Genomic DNA, 22,907 nt, shown 5'->3' on the forward strand with positions numbered 1-22,907 from the left:
GAGCAGCAGCAGCAGCTCTGGAGGGAGCAGCAGCAGCTCTGGAGGGAGCAGCAGCAGCTCAGGAGGGAGCAGCAGCAGCAGCTCAGGAGGGAGCAGTCAGCAGCAGCTCAGGAGGGAGCAGCAGCAGCAGCTCAGGAGGGAGCAGCAGCAGCAGCTCAGGAGGGAGCAGCCAGCAGCTCAGGGGGGAGCAGCCATGGCTTTAAAAGGGAAAAGCACCACCAAGGAGCCCACAGAGACAGCCTCACTCTGCATTTTTTCCCCAGGAGGGCAGTGGGAAGGCTTTCAAAGTGTGGCTCTTGTGTTGCTTTGGCACTAGGAGTCCTTTTCCAGATGGAACTCCTCCATGGCTGGTGGCTTGGAAGGCAGCCTGTGGTTTGTAACCACTGCTTGTCCCTTTGGGCTCTGCCTCCTCTGCCAGCCAGCAGCTGGGAGGTCTCCGGCAGGAGGAGGAGGAAGAGGCTGTGAGAAGCACAGCAGCTCCAGATCCTGGGAGCTGCAGGTAGCAACCAAGAGGATTCTCCCTTCCAAGGACCTTGGCAAGGGCGAAAATGAGACTATTGGTGAGGAGGGGTGCAAGGAGGAGCTGCTGGCAGAGGGGGAAGGAGCGAAGGATGCTGGAAGGACACCGGGCAGCTGCTTTTCCGGTTGCTCCAGAGCCAAGGGAAGAGCCTTTGATGTGCTGAGCAGGGCTGGGCTTGCTGCCAGGCCCTTCTCCAGCAGGGCTGCTGCCTCCACAGCTCCTCTCTGGCTGCCTGGGCAGGGGAAAGCCAAACAAGTGACGTCACCCACGGAGGGACCCCACTGAAACGCTGCCATTGTCACCAGCCCTGCACAGGGCATGGCCCACAGATGCCTGGCTCTGCACTGAGCTCCTCATGCAAGGCAGGGAAAAAACAGCCCCCAAAGAAAGCAGCAGCTCCTCTGGATGACATCTTCCAGAGCTACATCAACCTCCCTTTCCCCCCACCCCCCAGCCCTTGCCCAGAGCAGCACTGAATTAAACTCAGTGCTTGAACTTGCTGATGACAGAATCCCAGGACGGCTCAGGCAGGAAGGGACCTCAGAGCTCCTCTGCTCCAACCCCCTGCCATGTCCAGGGACACCTCTCAGCTAGACTCAGCTGCTCAAGGCCTCAACTCATGGCCCTCAGCACTGCATCTCCAGGGCTCAGAAACCCCTCCAGGCATGGAGACTCCACCACTGCCCTGGGCACCCTGGACCAGGTCTTGACAGTCCTCAAGGGGACAAAATCGTTCCTCATGTCCAACTTAAACCTCCCCTGAGGCAACTTGAGGCTATTTCCTCTCATTCTGTCCCTTGTTCCTTGGGAGCAGAGCCCAACCCCCACCTGGCTCCAGCCTCCTCTCAGGGAGCTGCAGAGAGCAATGAGGTCTCCCTCAGCCTCCTCTTTCTCTCATCAAACATGCCTCAGCTCCCTCAGCTCTGCTCCCCAGCCCTGCTCTCCAGACCCTGCCCTGCCATGGCCAAGTCTGTCCCCACTTTCCCTCCTCACACGCACAAGCCTGAGGAGCCTCCTGCTCTGCAGCCTTCCCCCAAACATCTGCAATCACTTAAGGGCTGTGAGAGACAAGCCTCAGCCATCCCAGCCTGGCCTTCTCAGCACCCTGCAGCTGATGTCATCTGGGGCACTTTGGATTTGCCAAGGAAACCCAAGAGCTTCCCAGGCAGCCTCACATCCCAGCACAGTGCCGCAGCCATGGCTTCAAAGCAGCCTCCCAGGCCCACCAGCTGCTGCTGGCTTTCATCACAGCTTCCCCAGGACAAACAGCTTTGCTCTGCTGCTGCTTCTCTCCTCCCCTGTCACCCCTGCAATGCTCCTCTGCACGGCTCAAGGAGCTGTGGAGGGAAGGCTTGGCCCAGGGCAGAGGGGAGGCTGCAGCATGGGTGCTGTGTGTGACAGCTGGGAGAGGAGGAAAGGACACCAGGCTGCAGTGGAGCTGCAACACCACAGCTTCTCACCACCAGAAGGTCCCTCAGGCATGTGCTGAGCTGCGTCAGTTTTGTCCTTCCTCTAGCTCACACCACAGGCTACGTATCAGATGGGGACAGAGTGCTGGCCAGGGCCTGTGGTGCCAGGCCAAGGGGGGATGGTTTGGACTCCAAGAGGGAGATTGAGAGTGGAGAGAAGGCAGAAATGTTTGACACTGAGGGTGGGGAGAGCCTGGCCCAGGCTGCCCAGAGAGGTGGGAGCTGCCCCATGGCTGGCACCACTGCAGGTCAGGTTGTTTGGGGCTCTGGGCAGCCTGCTCTGGTTGGGGAGGTCCCTGCTGGCTGCAGGGAGTTGGACTGGATGAGCTTGGAAGGTCCCTTCCTACCCAAACCATTCTTACAGGAAATCCTAGAACCCCACCATGGTGGAGTTGAAGGACACCTCTGGAGCTCCCCCAGCCCAACCCCTGCTCCAGCAGGGCACCCACAGCAGCTTGCCCAGCAGCACAGTGCCCAGGGGGGGTTGGAAGCTCTCCACACCAGGAGACTCCACAACCTCTCTGGGCAGCCTGCTCCAGGCCTCCAGCACCCTCACACCAAACAACTTTCTCCTCCTGCTCAGCTGCCACCTCCTGCCTTCCACTCTGTGCCCCTTGGCCTGTCCCTGGGCACCACTCAGCAGAGCCTGGCCCCAGCCTCTTGCCCCCCACAGCTCCTTCAGCTCTTGCTGAGCATTGCTCAGATGCCCTCTGGGGCTGCTCTTCTGCAGGCTGCACAGCCCCAGGGCTCTCAGCCTTTGCTCCTCACACAGCTGCTCCAGGCCCCTCAGCAGCTCTGCAGCCTGCCCTGGACTCTTCCAGCAGTTCTCTGTCCCTCTGGTCTGCAGAGAGGTTTCTGTGAAGTTCAGCAGGCCCCACATCACCTCTTCACACCTTGCTTCTCCTCACATATTGCTCCTCCTCTACCTCACCTTGATGTAACGAGGAAGAGAATTTGACTCCAATCTTCTTGTGGTCCTGTTTGAGCTATCAGAAGCAGCAGCTTTCCTGCCTGGCTAGTTTTGGTGCCTGCTCCTGAGTCACTGCCCCAGCAATCAAGCAGCCATCTCCAGGGACACCCAGACCTTGGAGCAGACCCCCAAGACAGCAGGCAGGCAGCCAGCTGAGTGCAGGAAGCACCTTCCCCATTCACCAGGGGAAGGATGCCAAGAGCCTCTCTTTGTGCTGCTGAGCTGGGGTGAAGCTGCCTCACCTAGCTCATTGCCATCACACCTGCACCACAGCTGCTGAAGAGAGAATGGTTTGGTGGCACAGTCCCTCCCCTGGGCAGCTCAGCCTGGCTTCACTTTGATGTCCCTCTGTGAAAGGGTGGTTCCTACTGAAAAGCCTTGGGAGAAGGGAAGAGAACTTTGAAGCCTTCTCCTGAACAGCCAGCTGAGTTGTTGAAGGAGCTGGTCTTCACTCCACAGAGTCATGGAATCACAGAGTTGTTTGGGTTGGAAAAGCCTTTGGAGATCACTGAGTCCAACCATCAGCCCAGCACCACCATGACCACCAAACCCTGGGCCCAAGGGCCATGGACACACATTTCTTGAACCCCTCCAGGGATGGGGACTCCATCTCCTCCCTGGGCAGCCTGTGCCAATCCCTGACCACTCTTGCAGCACAGAAATTGTTCCTCATCTCCAACCTGAACCTCCCCTGGCACCATTTCAGGCCATGTCCTCTCCCTCTGTCACCTGATCCTAGGCAGAAGTGAGTCTTCACTTCAATCCACTGCACTGGAAGGTGAGTGGTGATCTGGAGAAGCTTCCCACCTTTCCTAGAGGACACTGGCACAGGGTCACCTTGAGTACTGTTGCAGGGTGGTTTCCTTCAGTCAGTCACTGCAATTGCAACAGTTGCAAGAACCTGTCCATGGAGAGCCCAGGGCATGACCCTCAGCACAGGAGAGACATGGACTGCTTAGAGCAGATCCAGGAGGCCACAGCAATGCTGGCAGGGCTGGAAGCCTTCTGCTGTGAGGCCAGACTGGGAGAGTTGGGCTTGTTCAGCCTGGAGAGAAGAAGGCTCCAGGGAGTTCTCCTCACAGCCTGTCCTCACAGCAGAGCTGCTCCAGCACCTGGATCATCTTTGTGGCCTCCTCTGGACTCACTCCAGCAGCTCTGCGTCCTTCTCCTGCTGGGGGCACCAGCACCGGGGTGTCACCAGGGCAGAGCCGTGGCATCTGAGCGTTTTCCCTGCTGACAAACCTCCCACGGGCGCTTCGCCATCCCCGCAGCCCGCAGCTGGTGCTCCCGCAGCTCTCCAGCGGGTCAGGAGCGCCCTCTTGTGGTGCCGCCGCTGCACTGCCAGGGGCTGAGCTGCCAACAGGCTGGCTGCAAACTCTCTGCTCTTGCCTTGGCTGCTCATGGTAGGGGATGGAAGGGACCTCTGGAGCTCCCCCAGCCCAACCCCTGCTCCAGCAGGGCACCCACAGCAGCTTGCCCAGCACCACAGTGCCCAGGGGGACTTGGAAGCTCTCCACACCAGGAGACTCCACAACCTCTCTGGGCAGCCTGCTCCAGGCCTCCAGCACCCTCACACCAAACAACTTTCTCCTCCTGCTCAGCTGCCACCTCCTGCCTTCCACTTCTGTGCCCCTTGCCTGTCACAGGGTAGCAGATGGTTGCCACTGGTACCATCAACCCTGTGCTGGGGTTGATTTAAGCTTTGGACAGCATCCATCAAGCCTAGAAGCATCCTGCCTTCAACATCTGTTCCAACCCTCCTGCAGTCAGCATGGACATCTTCAATTAGAGCAGGTTGCTCAAAGCCCTATCAAGCCTGACCTTGAATAACTCCAGGGATGGGGCCTCCACCACCTCCCTGGGCAACCTGTTCCAGTCTTCCACCACCCTCATAGCAAAGAACTTCTTCCTGTTGTGCCATCAGATGATGAAAACAAATCTGCAAGACAAGATGAAGACTAAATACCTGAGGGGCCAAAGAGAAGAAGCTGCTTTGCTGGGCTGCTTAAGAGAAATCCTTTCCAAAGACTCAGGGCATCATCCTGGAGCAGGCTGCCCAGGGAGGCTGTGGAACACCCTGGGGCTGTCAAAGGCCAGGCTGGATGAGGCCTTGAGCAGCTGAGTCTGGTTGAGAGGTGTCCCTGGGCATGGTGGGGAGGTTGGAGCAGCTGAGCTCTGAGGTTCCTTCCAGCCTGAGCCATGCTGGGATTCCATGACCCAAACAACACATCAGGCTTTTTATCTCTGACCTAAATGTCTGGAGTTTGAGGGGGGAGGTTTTTGTCGTTGTTTTGGGTGTTTTTGCGTTGTTTTCATTGTTTTTTTCCTCCTCCCCTGCACCGCCGAGCAGGCAGCTGTAAGCGGATCGGTCGCTGCCGAGCGCAGGGAGCTCTGCCTTCATCCAGCGCCGGGGGGCAGGGGCTGAAAGCACACCGCAGGAAAGAGCTCAAAGGCTCAACCCTTAAGTCCCGCCTGGCTGGCCGGCGCCTGGTGTCACAGCGAGTGTGCAGCCACACCACCACACCTTTGATGTGACACCGCTCCCCTCTCATGTGCCCTAAGCTCTCGGCCCTTTTGTCTCCCCAGCTGTAATCCTCTGGCTCCTGCTAAGCCTCCAAAGCACAAATGCTCCTCAAAGCTTCTCCAGATTACTCAGATCCACTTCCGTGAGCACTGGGAACTACATCTCATGGAGTCACTGAATCCTTTTGGGTGGAAGAGATCTTTCAGACCTTCCAACCCTTGACCCAGCACTGCCAAGGCACATCTTCTCCAGGGCATCACTAAAGCATGGCCCTCAGCACCACATCTTCTCCAGGGCATCACTAAAGCATGGCCCTCAGAACCACATCTTCTCCAGGACATCACTAAAGCATGGCCCTCAGCACCACATCTTCTCCAGGGCATCACTAAAGCATGGCCCTCAGCACCACATCTTCTCCAGGACATCACTAAAGCATGGCCCTCAGCACCACATCTTCTCCAGGGCATCACTAAAGCATGGCCCTCAGCACCACATCTTCTCCAGGGCACCACTAAAGCATGGCCCTCAGAACCACATCTTCTCCAGGGCATCACTAAAGCATGGCCCTCAGCACCACATCTTCTCCAGGGCATCACTAAAGCATGGCCCTCAGAACCACATCTTCTCCAGGGCACCACTAAAGCATGGCCCTCAGAACCACATCTTCTCCAGGGCATCACTAAAGCATGGCCCTCAGCACCACATCTTCTCCAGGACATCACTAAAGCATGGCCCTCAGCACCACATCTTCTCCAGGACATCACTAAAGCATGGCCCTCAGCACCACATCTTCTCCAGGGCATCACTAAAGCATGGCCCTCAGCACCACATCTTCTCCAGGGCATCACTAAAGCATGGCCCTCAGCACCACATCTTCTCCAGGGCATCACTAAAGCATGGCCCTCAGCACCACATCTTCTCCAGGGCATCACTAAAGCATGGCCCTCAGCACCACATCTTCTCCAGGGCATCACCAAACCATGTCCATCTGGTTGTATGGCCCAGAGGTTCTCCCGCCCCTCTGCTCTGCCCCAGTGAGGCCACAGCTGCAGTGCTGGGTCCAGCTCTGGGCTCCTGAGTCCCAGAGAGACAGGGAACTGCTGGAGAGAGTCCAGGGGAGGCTGCAGAGCTGCTGAGGGGCCTGGAGCAGCTGTGTGAGGAGCAAAGGCTGAGAGCCCTGGGGCTGTGCAGCCTGCAGAAGAGCAGCCCCAGAGGGCATCTGAGCAATGCTCAGCAAGAGCTGAAGGAGCTGTGGGGGGCAGGAGGCTGGGGCCAGAAGGGCTGCACTGCAAGCAGAGCACCTGCTGGAGCATTTGCTGAGCCTTCCAAAGCAAAGCCACCTTCTGACATGGCTTTGTTTCCAGGATCAAGTGTCAGGCTCCTTGCAAGCAGGAGGTGCAGCAGGTCACAGCTGCTGGTTGTTACTCTCTGCCCTGCTTTGAGCTGGACCAGAACCAACTCTGGTCAGTTTCTGCTCAGTGAGGTTCAAGGCCAGGCTGGATGAGGCCTTGAGCAAGGTGGGCTGGTGGGAGGTGTCCCTGCCCATGCAGGGGGTGGAACTGGATGAGCCTGAAGGTCCCTTCCAACCCAACCCAACCCAACCCAACCCAACCCATGCTATGACTCCATGAACAAGGAGGTGTTCTGGGGGAAGGAACAATCAAGACATGGAATGCAGCCAGGCAGAGCAGTGGCAAAGCTTCCTGCTGGATCTGATGAGACAAAGGGGAAGTGGAGGAAATTGATGCTCTCAGCAGAACTTGCCAGCATTATCTGCAGGAGCAGGAACCAGCTGCTCTGCTCCTCTGAAGCTCCTGCAGTGCCCAGAAGGAGCACTCTGGCATCAGCTGCTTTGGCTCTTTTTTGATCTAATCTGTGCACAATGAAGATCTTCAGGGAAATGGAGATAGATGGAGCTGATGGAGCTGGAATCCTCGAGGTTAGACAGGGCAAGGACACTCCAGGGGGGAGAAGGGCACTCTAGAAAGGGAAGGGCACTCCAGAAAGGGGAAGGGTACTCCAGAAAGGGGAAGGGTACTCCAGAAAGGGGAAGGGTACTCCAGGGGAGGAAGAGAACTCCAGGGGGGGAAGGGCACTCTAGATTGGGAAGGGCACTCCAGAAGGGGAAGGGCACTGCAGGGGGGAGAAGGGCACTGCAGGAGGGCAAGGGCACTCCAGAAGGGGAAGGGCACTCCAGGGGGGGAAGGGGACTCCGGGGGGGGGGGAAGGGCACTTCAGTGGGAGGAAGATCACTCCAGGGCGGGAAGGGGACTCCAGGGGGGGAAGGGCACTCCAAGGGGGGGAAGGGCACTCCAAGGGGGGGAAAGGGCACTCCAAGGGGGGGAAAGGGCACTCCAGAAGGGAGAAGCCACCCTCCAGGAAGGCCTGGCCAGGCTGCAGGAGTGAGCCAGCAAGAACCTCATGAAGTCAAATGAGGCCAAGTACAGGGTCTTGCACCTGGGAATGCAGAACTCAGGAGTGCAGCTCAGGCTCGGATCAGCCATTATCATAGCTGAGGACAACCAAAATATTTAGGTTTATCCTAAAAATGAGGAACCATTTCTTCCCTGCAAGGAGTGGTGAGGGGTTGGGACAGGCTGCCCAGGTTGGTGGTGGAGTCCTCATCCCTGGAGGTGTTCAAGGAGCTGTAGCTGTGGTGGTGCTTCAGAATGTAAGCTTAGTGGCCATGGTGGTTGGGTTATGGTTGGACTTGACGATTTCAGAGGTCTTTCCCAACCTCAGGGATGTGGAATTAAGGGTGGGTGGCAGACTGGGCTCTGGCACACACTACAAAAACCCAACTTCAGTAATCTGTTCCAGCCTGGCTTTCTGAATGCAGCACAGCTCCTGCAGGAGACGCAGCCAAGGCTTTGCTTCCCAGAAGACAGCTGGAGTTCAAAGGACCCTATCAGGCTATTTTAAGGAAAATAGCAGGAATTATTCCTGATAAATGTGATCCCATTATAGAAATTGGGGCATGTCTGCAGCTTCCTGATTCAGCTCCTTTTCATCCCTCAAAAAAACAAACCTCCAACCCCTCCACTGCTTGGGAAATCAGCCAGAACATAGCAAAGCTTCAGGGCTCTGCTGTGCTTCCCCAGAAAGGGAGGCAGTGGAGGTGTTTGCCCTTCCTTTATCATTGCCATCTCGGCTCAGGAAGACATCTCCAGATGCTCCAGAGCTCTCTTTGGCCAGCTCCTGACAGCAGCAGGTTTGGGGTGCACAACCCTGGGACAGGTGTCCCCAGATTCATGGAATGGGTTGGATTGGAAGGGAGCTTAAAGCTCACCCAGTTCCAGCCCCAGGGACACCTCCCACCAGCCCAGGCTGCTCAGGGCCTCACCCAGCCTGGCCTTGAACACCTCCAGGGAGAGAGCATCCAGAACCTCCCTGGGCAGCCCCTTCCAGTGTTCCACCACCCTCACAGTAAAGAACTTCTTCCTAATGTCCAATCTAAACCTACCCTGCTCCAGTTTCAAACCACTGCCCCAAGCCAGTCATGCCCAACCTAAACCTCCCCTGCCACAACTTGAGGTCATGGAATCACAGAATGGGTTGGGTTGGAAGGGACCTCCAAAGGGCATCCAGTCCAACCCCCCTGCACTCAGCAGGGACATCCTTCACTAGATCAGGTTGCTCAGAACCTTCTCCAGCCTCAAACTGAACACCTCCAGGGATGAGGCCCCAACCACCTCCCTGGCCATCCTGTTCCAGGTCATTTCCTCTTGTCCTGTCATCATTCTTTGGGAGAAGAGACCAGCTCTGGACTTTAAGTCTGCTAGAAGCCTTCCACCAAGGGCTCTCTGTTCTGAGTTCCTCTCATTAAAATCTTCCCCTGACTTGATAACCATGGAGGGGTTGTGGTGTGATGTGGAGCTTAACAAGCCAGGAGCTGTCCAGCTCTAATCAAGATGCCCCTGAAATGGGAGTCTTCTCCTGCACAAGGAGCTCCTCATCAGCAAAGGAAAACACCTAGAAGTGCTGCTCTAAGCACTTTGGAGGTGGCTCCCTCAGGGAAGGAGGGGAAGCCAAGTGTGTAAAACCTCTGTCCAACACTTTCCTGTGCTCTTCAGACCTGTTTCAAGCTTCAGCATCTGCACCAAGGCCTCAACTTAGAATCATAGAACTGTCAGGGTTGGAAGGGACCTCATGGATCATCCAGCTCCAACCCCCCTGCCATGCCCAGGGACACCTCACACTACAGCAGGTTGCTCACAGCCACATCCAGCCTGGCTGCAAAAACCTCCAGGCATGAGGCTTCCACCACCTCCCTGGGCAACCTCTGCCAGTGTCTCACCACCCTCATGGGGAAGAATTTCTTCCTCACATCCAATCTGGATCTCCCCATTTCTAGTTTTGTTCCATTCCCCCCAGTCCTATCACTGCCTGACAGCCTCAAAAGTCCCTCCCCAGCTTTCTTGTAGCCCCCTTCAGATACTGGAAGGCCACAAGAGAGTGGGAGCCTTCTCTTCTCCAGACTGAGCAGCCCCAACTCCTTTCAGTCTTACTTACCTGCTCTTCAGACCTTCAGTGGAAACATCCCAATTTTGGGGACAGATCCAAGCTTCCAATGGGAACTCAAATTGAGACCCCAATTCCCTGTTTCTTTTCAGGCAGAACAGTCCTGAAGGTACAACCTTGAGGAGTCCAAGAAGCGTGGCCACAGCTGGCACCCAACCACCTCCAGGCTCCTCCTCCCCAGCACTTGGTGTCATTTGTGGATGCTGCCTGGCACCAGCCTGGTCCCCACGCTGTTGGCATTTGAGCTTTGTTTTAACTGGCTTGGCAGCCCCTGAGACACTTTTCACCACAGACCTGACCCTCCTTGTGCCAGGGAAGGGATGGAAAGCAGCCTGCTCAGCTGAAGCATCTCCTGTGATCACTCCCAGCCCTCCTCCAGCCTGCTGTGCACACAGAATGCTCTCCACACAGGATGCTCTCCACAGGGCTGGGCTTTGCCAGGCTGCTCAGCAGAGCTGTGAGATTGCTGCAGCTCACCAGGTGGCATTGCTGGAGGTGCCTGAGGGCACAGAGAATGGAGGCAACACTCACTGCAAGCCAGGGTAGAAGCTTCTCCTGGTCTTACTACCTGAGCTCCTCTAATGAACTACATCCAATCTCAATCACAAATTTGGATCTCCAAGTGCTAGCCACAGAATTCATGGAGCCCCACAATGGCTCAGGTTGGAAGGGAGCTCAGAGCTCATCCACTCCAACCTCCCCACCATGCCCAGGGACACCTCTCAGCTAGACTCAGCTGCTCAAGGCCTCATCCAGCCTGGACTTCAACACCCCCAGGCAGGAGGCAGCCACAGCCTCCCTGGGCAGCCTGTGCCAGACTCTCACCACCCTCACACTCAAGAACTTCTTCCTCAGCTCCAGTCTGACCCTGCTCTGCCTCAGCTCCAAACCATTCCCCTTGGCCTGTCTCCAGACACCCTCAGCAAAAGTCTCTCTGCAGCCTTCCTGCAGGATCCCTTCAGGTCCTGGCAGGCAGCTCTAAGGTCCCCCTGGAGCCTTCTCCTCTCCAGGCTGCACACCCCCAGCTCCCTCAGCCTGGCCTCACAGCAGAGCTGCTCCAGCCCAAGGATCATCTTTGTGGCCTCCTCTGGCCTCTCTCCAGCAGCTCTGAGTCCTTCTCCTGCTGGGGACACCAGAGCTGGAGGCAGTGCTGCAGGTGGGGTCTCAGCAGAGCAGATCAGTGCAGGAGAATCACCTCCCCCACCCTTCTGGTTTTATTGAAGAAGACTTTAATCTTCTGGTGAGACCTGGAGCACTATGTCCAGCTCTGAGGCCCTCAACACAAGAAGGACCTGAGGCCATGGACTGCCAACAAGTTTCCAACAGTCCCTGAACTCCTTACTCTTCAAAGCACCAGGAAGCCAGCCAAACATCTTCAGCTTAAAAGGACTGAAAGCCTCCTGTGATGACCTCAGCCAGCTGCAAGTGGCTTTGGCAAAGCTGGGAGGAGCAATAAGGAACCCACAGGGTCTAAAGAGCTGCACCTGGGAGAAAACACAACAAGGTGAAGAGTTTGTGTGCACACATTCTCTGTGCTCTCAAACTCTTCACCTTGTTGTGTTTTCTCCCAGGTGCAGCTCTTTAGACCCTGTGGGTTCCTTATTGCTCCTCCCAGCTTTGCCAAAGCCACTTGCAGCTGGCTGAGGTCATCACAGGAGGCTTTCAGTCCTTTTAAGCTGAAGATGTTTGGCTGGCTTCCTGGTGCTTTGAAGAGTAAGGAGTTCAGGGACTGTTGGAAACTTGTTGGCAGTCCATGGCCTCAGGTCCTTCTTGTGTTGAGGGCCTCAGAGCTGGACATAGTGCTCCAGGTCTCACCAGAAGATTAAAGTCTTCTTCAATAAAACCAGAAGGGTGGGGGAGGTGATTCTCCTGCACTGATCTGCTCTGCTGAGACCCCACCTGCAGCACTGCCTCCAGCTCTGGTGTCCCCAGCAGGAGAAGGACTCAGAGCTGCTGGAGAGAGGCCAGAGGAGGCCACAAAGATGATCCTTGGGCTGGAGCAGCTCTGCTGTGAGGCCAGGCTGAGGGAGCTGGGGGTGTGCAGCCTGGAGAGGAGAAGGCTCCAGGGGGACCTTAGAGCTGCCTGCCAGGACCTGAAGGGATCCTGCAGGAAGGCTGCAGAGAGACTTTTGCTGAGGGTGTCTGGAGACAGGCCAAGGGGAATGGTTTGGAGCTGAGGCAGAGCAGGGTCAGACTGGAGCTGAGGAAGAAGTTCTTGAGTGTGAGGGTGGTGAGAGTCTGGCACAGGCTGCCCAGGGAGGCTGTGGCTGCCTCCTGCCTGGGGGTGTTGAAGTCCAGGCTGGATGAGGCCTTGAGCAGCTGAGTCTAGCTGAGAGGTGTCCCTGGGCATGGTGGGGAGGTTGGAGTGGATGAGCTCTGAGCTCCCTTCCAACCTGAGCCATTGTGGGGCTCCATGAATTCTGTGGCTAGCACTTGGAGATCCAAATTTGTGATTGAGATTGGATGTAGTTCATTAGAGGAGCTCAGGTAGTAAGACCAGGAGAAGCTTCTACCCTGGCTTGCAGTGAGTGTTGCCTCCATTCTCTGTGCCCTCAGGCACCTCCAGCAATGCCACCTGGTGAGCTGCAGCAATCTCACAGCTCTGCTGAGCAGCCTGGCAAAGCCCAGCCCTGTGGAGAGCATCCTGTGTGGAGAGCATTCTGTGTGCACAGCAGGCTGGAGGAGGGCTGGGAGTGATCACAGGAGATGCTTCAGCTGAGCAGGCTGCTTTCCATCCCTTCCCTGGCACAAGGAGGGTCAGGTCTGTGGTGAAAAGTGTCTCAGGGGCTGCCAAGCCAGTTAAAACAAAGCTCAAATGCCAACAGCGTGGGGACCAGGCTGGTGCCAGGCAGCATCCACAAATGACACCAAGTGCTGGGGAGGAGGAGCCTGGAGGTGGTTGGGTGCCAGCTGTGGCCACGCTTCTTGGACTCCTCAAGGTTGTACCTTCAGGACTGTTCTGCCTGAAAAGAAACAGGGAATTGGGGTCTCAATTTGAGTTCCCATTGGAAGCTTGGATCTGTCCCCAAAATTGGGATGTTTCCACTGAAGGTCTGAAGAGCAGGTAAGTAAGACTGAAAGGAGTTGGGGCTGCTCAGTCTGGAGAAGAGAAGGCTCCCACTCTCTTGTGGCCTTCCAGTATCTGAAGGGGGCTACAAGAAAGCTGGGGAGGGACTTTTGAGGCTGTCAGGCAGTGATAGGACTGGGGGGAATGGAACAAAACTAGAAATGGGGAGATCCAGATTGGATGTGAGGAAGAAATTCTTCCCCCATGAGGGTGGTGAGACACTGGCAGAGGTTGCCCAGGGAGGTGGTGGAAGCCTCATGCCTGGAGGGTTTTTGCAGCCAGGCTGGATGTGGCTGTGAGCAACCTGCTGTAGTGTGAGGTGTCCCTGGGCATGGCAGGGGGGTTGGAGCTGGATGATCCATGAGGTCCCTTCCAACCCTGACAGTTCTATGATTCTAAGTTGAGGCCTTGGTGCAGATGCTGAAGCTTGAAACAGGTCTGAAGAGCACAGGAAAGTGTTGGACAGAGGTTTTACACACTTGGCTTCCCCTCCTTCCCTGAGGGAGCCACCTCCAAAGTGCTTAGAGCAGCACTTCTAGGTGTTTTCCTTTGCTGATGAGGAGCTCCTTGTGCAGGAGAAGACTCCCATTTCAGGGGCATCTTGATGAGAGCTGCACAGCTCCTGGCTTGTTAAGCTCCACATCACACCACAACCCCTCCATGGTTATCAAGTCAGGGGAAGATTTTAATGAGAGGAACTCAGAACAGAGAGCCCTTGGTGGAAGGCTTCTAGCAGACTTAAAGTCCAGAGCTGGTCTCTTCTCCCAAAGAATGATGACAGGACAAGAGGAAATGACCTGGAACAGGATGGCCAGGGAGGTGGTTGGGGCCTCATCCCTGGAGGTGTTCAGTTTGAGGCTGGAGAAGGTTCTGAGCAACCTGATCTAGTGAAGGATGTCCCTGCTGAGTGCAGGGGGGTTGGACTGGATGCCCTTTGGAGGTCCCTTCCAACCCAACCCATTCTGTGATTCCATGACCTCAAGTTGTGGCAGGGGAGGTTTAGGTTGGGCATGACTGGCTTGGGGCAGTGGTTTGAAACTGGAGCAGGGTAGGTTTAGATTGGACATTAGGAAGAAGTTCTTTACTGTGAGGGTGGTGGAACACTGGAAGGGGCTGCCCAGGGAGGTTCTGGATGCTCTCTCCCTGGAGGTGTTCAAGGCCAGGCTGGGTGAGGCCCTGAGCAGCCTGGGCTGGTGGGAGGTGTCCCTGGGGCTGGAACTGGGTGAGCTTTAAGCTCCCTTCCAATCCAACCCATTCCATGAATCTGGGGACACCTGTCCCAGGGTTGTGCACCCCAAACCTGCTGCTGTCAGGAGCTGGCCAAAGAGAGCTCTGGAGCATCTGGAGATGTCTTCCTGAGCCGAGATGGCAATGATAAAGGAAGGGCAAACACCTCCACTGCCTCCCTTTCTGGGGAAGCACAGCAGAGCCCTGAAGCTTTGCTATGTTCTGGCTGATTTCCCAAGCAGTGGAGGGGTTGGAGGTTTGTTTTTTTGAGGGATGAAAAGGAGCTGAATCAGGAAGCTGCAGACATGCCCCAATTTCTATAATGGGATCACATTTATCAGGAATAATTCCTGCTATTTTCCTTAAAATAGCCTGATAGGGTCCTTTGAACTCCAGCTGTCTTCTGGGAAGCAAAGCCTTGGCTGCGTCTCCTGCAGGAGCTGTGCTGCATTCAGAAAGCCAGGCTGAACAGATTACTGAAGTTGGGTTTTTGTAGTGTGTGCCAGAGCCCAGTCTGCCACCCACCCTTAATTCCACATCCCTGAGGTTGGGAAAGACCTCTGAAATCGTCAAGTCCAACCATAACCCAACCACCATGGCCACTAAGCTTACATTCTGAAGCACCACCACAGCTACAGCTCCTTGAACACCTCCAGGGATGGGGACTCCACCACCAACCTGGGCAGCCTGTCCCAACCCCTCACCACTCCTTGCAGGGAAGAAATGGTTCCTCATTTTTAGGATAAACCTAAATATTTTGGTTGTCCTCAGCTATGATAATGGCTGATCCGAGCCTGAGCTGCACTCCTGAGTTCTGCATTCCCAGGTCCAAGACCCTGTACTTGGCCTCATTTGACTTCATGAGGTTCTTGCTGGCTCACTCCTGCAGCCTGGCCAGGCCTTCCTGGAGGGTGGCTTCTCCCTTCTGGAGTGCCCTTCCCCCCCTTGGAGTGCCCTTCCCCCCCTTGGAGTGCCCTTCCCCCCCTGGAGTGCCCTTCCCCCCCTGGAGTGATCTTCCTCCCACTGAAGTGCCCTTCCCCCCCCCCCGGAGTCCCCTTCCCGCCCTGGAGTGATCTTCCTCCCACTGAAGTGCCCTTCCCCCCCCCCCGGAGTCCCCTTCCCCCCCTGCAGTGCCCTTCCCCTTCTGGAGTGCCCTTGCCCTCCTGCAGTGCCCTTCTCCCCCCTGCAGTGCCCTTCCCCTTCTGGAGTGCCCTTCCCAATCTAGAGTGCCCTTCCCCCCCTGGAGTTCTCTTCCTCCCCTGGAGTACCCTTCCCCTTTCTGGAGTACCCTTCCCCTTTCTGGAGTACCCTTCCCCTTTCTGGAGTGCCCTTCCCTTTCTAGAGTGCCCTTCTCCCCCCTGGAGTGTCCTTGCCCTGTCTAACCTCGAGGATTCCAGCTCCATCAGCTCCATCTATCTCCATTTCCCTGAAGATCTTCATTGTGCACAGATTAGATCAAAAAAGAGCCAAAGCAGCTGATGCCAGAGTGCTCCTTCTGGGCACTGCAGGAGCTTCAGAGGAGCAGAGCAGCTGGTTCCTGCTCCTGCAGATAATGCTGGCAAGTTCTGCTGAGAGCATCAATTTCCTCCACTTCCCCTTTGTCTCATCAGATCCAGCAGGAAGCTTTGCCACTGCTCTGCCTGGCTGCATTCCATGTCTTGATTGTTCCTTCCCCCAAAACACCTCCTTGTTCATGGAGTCATAGCATGGGTTGGGTTGGGTTGGGTTGGGTTGGGTTGGAAGGGACCTTCAGGCTCATCCAGTTCCACCCCCTGCATGGGCAGGGACACCTCCCACCAGCCCACCTTGCTCAAGGCCTCATCCAGCCTGGCCTTGAACCTCACTGAGCAGAAACTGACCAGAGTTGGTTCTGGTCCAGCTCAAAGCAGGGCAGAGAGTAACAACCAGCAGCTGTGACCTGCTGCACCTCCTGCTTGCAAGGAGCCTGACACTTGATCCTGGAAACAAAGCCATGTCAGAAGGTGGCTTTGCTTTGGAAGGCTCAGCAAATGCTCCAGCAGGTGCTCTGCTTGCAGTGCAGCCCTTCTGGCCCCAGCCTCCTGCCCCCCACAGCTCCTTCAGCTCTTGCTGAGCATTGCTCAGATGCCCTCTGGGGCTGCTCTTCTGCAGGCTGCACAGCCCCAGGGCTCTCAGCCTTTGCTCCTCACACAGCTGCTCCAGGCCCCTCAGCAGCTCTGCAGCCTGCCCTGGACTCTCTCCAGCAGTTCCCTGTCTCTCTGGGACTCAGGAGCCCAGAGCTGGACCCAGCACTGCAGCTGTGGCCTCACTGGGGCAGAGCAGAGGGGCAGGAGAACCTCTGGGCCATACAACCTGATGGACATGGTTTGGTGATGCCCTGGAGAAGATGTGGTGCTGAGGGCCATGCTTTAGTGATGTCCTGGAGAAGATGTGGTTCTGAGGGCCATGCTTTAGTGATGTCCTGGAGAAGATGTGGTGCTGAGGGCCATGCTTTAGTGATGTCCTGGAGAAGATGTGGTGCTGAGGGCCATGCTTTAGTGATGCCCTGGAGAAGATGTGGTTCTGAGGGCCATGCTTTAGTGATGCCCTGGAGAAGATGTGGTGCTGAGGGCCATGCTTTAGTGATGTCCTGGAGAAGATGTGGTTCTGAGGGCCATGCTTTAGTGATGCCCTGGAGAAGATGTGGTTCTGAGGGCCATGCTTTAGTGATGCCCTGGAGAAGATGTGGTGCTGAGGGCCATGCTTTAGTGATGTCCTGGAGAAGATGTGGTTCTGAGGGCCATGCTTTAGTGATGCCCTGGAGAAGATGTGGTTCTGAGGGCCATGCTTTAGTGATGCCCTGGAGAAGATGTGGTGCTGAGGGCCATGCTTTAGTGATGCCCTGGAGAAGATGTGGTTCTGAGGGCCATGCTTTAGTGATGTCCTGGAGAAGATGTGGTTCTGAGGGCCATGCTTTAGTGATGCCCTGGAGAAGATGTGGTGCTGAGGGCCATGCTTTAGTGATGCCCTGGAGAAGATGTGGTGCTGAGGGCCATGCTTTAGTGATGCCCTGGAGAAGATGTGGTTCTGAGGGCCATGCTTTAGTGATGCCCTGGAGAAGATGTGGTTCTGAGGGCCATGCTTTAGTGATGCCCTGGAGAAGATGTGGTGCTGAGGCCATGCTTTAGTGATGCCTGGAGAGATGTGGTGCTGAGGGCCATGCTTTAGTGATGTCCTGGAGAAGATGTGGTGCTGAGGGCCATGCTTTAGTGATGTCCTGGAGAAGATGTGGTTCTGAGGGCCATGCTTTAGTGATGCCCTGGAGAAGATGTGGTTCTGAGGGCCATGCTTTAGTGATGTCCTGGAGAAGATGTGGTTCTGAGGGCCATGCTTTAGTGATGCCCTGGAGAAGATGTGGTGCTGAGGGCCATGCTTTAGTGATGCCCTGGAGAAGATGTGGTTCTGAGGGCCATGCTTTAGTGATGCCCTGGAGAAGATGTGGTTCTGAGGGCCATGCTTTAGTGATGCCCTGGAGAAGATGTGGTTCTGAGGGCCATGCTTTAGTGATGCCCTGGAGAAGATGTGGTGCTGAGGGCCATGCTTTAGTGATGCCCTGGAGAAGATGTGGTGCTGAGGGCCATGCTTTAGTGATGCCCTGGAGAAGATGTGGTTCTGAGGGCCATGCTTTAGTGATGCCCTGGAGAAGATGTGCCTTGGCAGTGCAGGGTCAAGGGTTGGAAGGTCTGAAAGATCTCTTCCACCCAAAAGGATTCAGTGACTCCATGAGATGTAGTTCCCAGTGCTCACGGAAGTGGATCTGAGTAATCTGGAGAAGCTTTGAGGAGCATTTGTGCTTTGGAGGCTTAGCAGGAGCCAGAGGATTACAGCTGGGGAGACAAAAGGGCCGAGAGCTTAGGGCACATGAGAGGGGAGCGGTGTCACATCAAAGGTGTGGTGGTGTGGCTGCACACTCGCTGTGACACCAGGCGCCGGCCAGCCAGGCGGGACTTAAGGGTTGAGCCTTTGAGCTCTTTCCTGCGGTGTGCTTTCAGCCCCTGCCCCCCGGCGCTGGATGAAGGCAGAGCTCCCTGCGCTCGGCAGCGACCGATCCGCTTACAGCTGCCTGCTCGGCGGTGCAGGGGAGGAGGAAAAAAACAATGAAAACAACGCAAAAACACCCAAAACAACGACAAAAACCTCCCCCCTCAAACTCCAGACATTTAGGTCAGAGATAAAAAGCCTGATGTGTTGTTTGGGTCATGGAATCCCAGCATGGCTCAGGCTGGAAGGAACCTCAGAGCTCAGCTGCTCCAACCTCCCCACCATGCCCAGGGACACCTCTCAACCAGACTCAGCTGCTCAAGGCCTCATCCAGCCTGGCCTTTGACAGCCCCAGGGTGTTCCACAGCCTCCCTGGGCAGCCTGCTCCAGGATGATGCCCTGAGTCTTTGGAAAGGATTTCTCTTAAGCAGCCCAGCAAAGCAGCTTCTTCTCTTTGGCCCCTCGGGTATTTAGTCTTCATCTTGTCTTGCAGATTTGTTTTCATCATCTGATGGCACAACAGGAAGAAGTTCTTTGCTATGAGGGTGGTGGAAGACTGGAACAGGTTGCCCAGGGAGGTGGTGGAGGCCCCATCCCTGGAGTTATTCAAGGTCAGGCTTGATAGGGCTTTGAGCAACCTGCTCTAATTGAAGATGTCCATGCTGACTGCAGGAGGGTTGGAACAGATGTTGAAGGCAGGATGCTTCTAGGCTTGATGGATGCTGTCCAAAGCTTAAATCAACCCCAGCACAGGGTTGATGGTACCAGTGGCAACCATCTGCTACCCTGTGACAGGCAAGGGGCACAGAAGTGGAAGGCAGGAGGTGGCAGCTGAGCAGGAGGAGAAAGTTGTTTGGTGTGAGGGTGCTGGAGGCCTGGAGCAGGCTGCCCAGAGAGGTTGTGAGTCTCCTGGTGTGGAGAGCTTCCAGCTCCCCCTGGGCACTGTGGTGCTGGGCAAGCTGCTGTGGGTGCCCTGCTGGAGCAGGGGTTGGGCTGGGGGAGCTCCAGAGGTCCCTTCCATCCCCTACCATGAGCAGCCAAGGCAAGAGCAGAGAGTTTGCAGCCAGCCTGTTGGCAGCTCAGCCCCTGGCAGTGCAGCGGCGGCACCACAAGAGGGCGCTCCTGACCCGCTGGAGAGCTGCGGGAGCACCAGCTGCGGGCTGCGGGGATGGCGAAGCGCCCGTGGGAGGTTTGTCAGCAGGGAAAACGCTCAGATGCCACGGCTCTGCCCTGGTGACACCCCGGTGCTGGTGCCCCCAGCAGGAGAAGGACGCAGAGCTGCTGGAGTGAGTCCAGAGGAGGCCACAAAGATGATCCAGGTGCTGGAGCAGCTCTGCTGTGAGGACAGGCTGTGAGGAGAACTCCCTGGAGCCTTCTTCTCTCCAGGCTGAACAAGCCCAACTCTCCCAGTCTGGCCTCACAGCAGAAGGCTTCCAGCCCTGCCAGCATTGCTGTGGCCTCCTGGATCTGCTCTAAGCAGTCCATGTCTCTCCTGTGCTGAGGGTCATGCCCTGGGCTCTCCATGGACAGGTTCTTGCAACTGTTGCAATTGCAGTGACTGACTGAAGGAAACCACCCTGCAACAGTACTCAAGGTGACCCTGTGCCAGTGTCCTCTAGGAAAGGTGGGAAGCTTCTCCAGATCACCACTCACCTTCCAGTGCAGTGGATTGAAGTGAAGACTCACTTCTGCCTAGGATCAGGTGACAGAGGGAGAGGACATGGCCTGAAATGGTGCCAGGGGAGGTTCAGGTTGGAGATGAGGAACAATTTCTGTGCTGCAAGAGTGGTCAGGGATTGGCACAGGCTGCCCAGGGAGGAGATGGAGTCCCCATCCCTGGAGGGGTTCAAGAAATGTGTGTCCATGGCCCTTGGGCCCAGGGTTTGGTGGTCATGGTGGTGCTGGGCTGATGGTTGGACTCAGTGATCTCCAAAGGCTTTTCCAACCCAAACAACTCTGTGATTCCATGACTCTGTGGAGTGAAGACCAGCTCCTTCAACAACTCAGCTGGCTGTTCAGGAGAAGGCTTCAAAGTTCTCTTCCCTTCTCCCAAGGCTTTTCAGTAGGAACCACCCTTTCACAGAGGGACATCAAAGTGAAGCCAGGCTGAGCTGCCCAGGGGAGGGACTGTGCCACCAAACCATTCTCTCTTCAGCAGCTGTGGTGCAGGTGTGATGGCACTGAGCTAGGTGAGGCAGCTTCACCCCAGCTCAGCAGCACAAAGAGAGGCTCTTGGCATCCTTCCCCTGCACTCAGCTGGCTGCCTGCCTGCTGTCTTGGGGGTCTGCTCCAAGGTCTGGGTGTCCCTGGAGATGGCTGCTTGATTGCTGGGGCAGTGACTCAGGAGCAGGCACCAAAACTAGCCAGGCAGGAAAGCTGCTGCTTCTGATAGCTCAAACAGGACCACAAGAAGATTGGAGTCAAATTCTCTTCCTCGTTACATCAAGGTGAGGTAGAGGAGGAGCAATATGTGAGGAGGAGCAAGGTGTGAAGAGGTGATGTGGGGCCTGCTGAACTTCACAGAAACCTCTCTGCAGACCAGAGGGACAGAGAACTGCTGGAAGAGTCTAGGGCAGGCTGCAGAGCTGCTGAGGGGCCTGGAGCAGCTGTGTGAGGAGCAAAGGCTGAGAGCCCTGGGGCTGTGCAGCCTGCAGAAGAGCAGCCCCAGAGGGCATCTGAGCAATGCTCAGCAAGAGCTGAAGGAGCTGTGGGGGGCAAGAGGCTGGGGCCAGGCTCTCCTCAGTGGTGCCCAGGGACAGGCCAAGGGGCACAGAGTGGAAGGCAGGAGGTGGCAGCTGAGCAGGAGGAGAAAGTTGTTTGGTGTGAGGGTGCTGGAGGCCTGGAGCAGGCTGCCCAGAGAGGTTGTGGAGTCTCCTGGTGTGGAGAGCTTCCAACCCCCCCTGGGCACTGTGCTGCTGGGCAAGCTGCTGTGGGTGCCCTGCTGGAGCAGGGGTTGGGCTGGGGGAGCTCCAGAGGTGTCCTTCAACTCCACCATGGTGGGGTTCTAGGATTTCCTGTAAGAATGGTTTGGGTAGGAAGGGACCTTCCAAGCTCATCCAGTCCAACCCCCCCTGCAGCCAGCAGGGACCTCCCCAACCAGAGCAGGCTGCCCAGAGCCCCAAACAACCTGACCTGCAGTGGTGCCAGCCATGGGGCAGCTCCCACCTCTCTGGGCAGCCTGGGCCAGGCTCTCCCCACCCTCAGTGTCAAACATTTCTGCCTTCTCACCACTCTCCATCTCCCTTTTGGAGTCCAAACCATCCCCCCTTGGCCTGGCACCACAGGCCCTGGCCAGCACTCTGTCCCCATCTGATACGTAGCCTGTGGTGTGAGCTAGAGGAAGGACAAAACTGACGCAGCTCAGCACATGCCTGAGGGACCTTCTGGTGGTGAGAAGCTGTGGTGTTGCAGCTCCACTGCAGCCTGGTGTCCTTTCCTCCTCTCCCAGCTGTCACACACAGCACCCATGCTGCAGCCTCCCCTCTGCCCTGGGCCAAGCCTTCCCTCCACAGCTCCTTGAGCCGTGCAGAGGAGCATTGCAGGGGTGACAGGGGAGGAGAGAAGCAGCAGCAGAGCAAAGCTGTTTGTCCTGGGGAAGCTGTGATGAAAGCCAGCAGCAGCTGGTGGGCCTGGGAGGCTGCTTTGAAGCCATGGCTGCGGCACTGTGCTGGGATGTGAGGCTGCCTGGGAAGCTCTTGGGTTTCCTTGGCAAATCCAAAGTGCCCCAGATGACATCAGCTGCAGGGTGCTGAGAAGGCCAGGCTGGGGTGGCTGAGGCTTGTCTCTCACAGCCCTTAAGTGATTGCAGATGTTTGGGGGAAGGCTGCAGAGCAGGAGGCTCCTCAGGCTTGTGCGTGTGAGGAGGGAAAGTGGGGACAGACTTGGCCATGGCAGGGCAGGGTCTGGAGAGCAGGGCTGGGGAGCAGAGCTGAGGGAGCTGAGGCATGTTTGATGAGAGAAAGAGGAGGCTGAGGGAGACCTCATTGCTCTCTGCAGCTCCCTGAGAGGAGGCTGGAGCCAGGTGGGGGTTGGGCTCTGCTCCCAAGGAACAAGGGACAGAATGAGAGGAAATAGCCTCAAGTTGCCTCAGGGGAGGTTTAAGTTGGACATGAGGAACGATTTTGTCCCCTTGAGGACTGTCAAGACCTGGTCCAGGGTGCCCAGGGCAGTGGTGGAGTCTCCATGCCTGGAGGGGTTTCTGAGCCCTGGAGATGCAGTGCTGAGGGCCATGAGTTGAGGCCTTGAGCAGCTGAGTCTAGCTGAGAGGTGTCCCTGGACATGGCAGGGGGTTGGAGCAGAGGAGCTCTGAGGTCCCTTCCTGCCTGAGCCGTCCTGGGATTCTGTCATCAGCAAGTTCAAGCACTGAGTTTAATTCAGTGCTGCTCTGGGCAAGGGCTGGGGGGTGGGGGGAAAGGGAGGTTGATGTAGCTCTGGAAGATGTCATCCAGAGGAGCTGCTGCTTTCTTTGGGGGCTGTTTTTTTCCCTGCCTTGCATGAGGAGCTCAGTGCAGAGCCAGGCATCTGTGGGCCATGCCCTGTGCAGGGCTGGTGACAATGGCAGCGTTTCAGTGGGGTCCCTCCGTGGGTGACGTCACTTGTTTGGCTTTCCC

At 56.5% G+C, this 22,907-nt stretch overlaps 1 protein-coding gene across 1 annotated transcript in view; it reads right to left on the minus strand.

Annotated features, from left to right (window-relative positions):
- The window catches only part of DLGAP1 (DLG associated protein 1), an 82,070-nt gene that overhangs the window by 30,354 nt on the left and 28,809 nt on the right, over positions 1-22,907 (minus strand). Inside the window, exon 4 of the mRNA XM_054381624.1 lies at positions 18,064-18,143. Coding sequence (XP_054237599.1) covers positions 18,064-18,143 — 80 coding nt within the window. The remainder of the gene's footprint in view (positions 1-18,063; positions 18,144-22,907) is intronic.

Source organism: Indicator indicator, chromosome 6, assembly GCF_027791375.1.
Source record: "Indicator indicator isolate 239-I01 chromosome 6, UM_Iind_1.1, whole genome shotgun sequence".
Lineage (NCBI taxonomy): Eukaryota > Metazoa > Chordata > Aves > Piciformes > Indicatoridae > Indicator > Indicator indicator.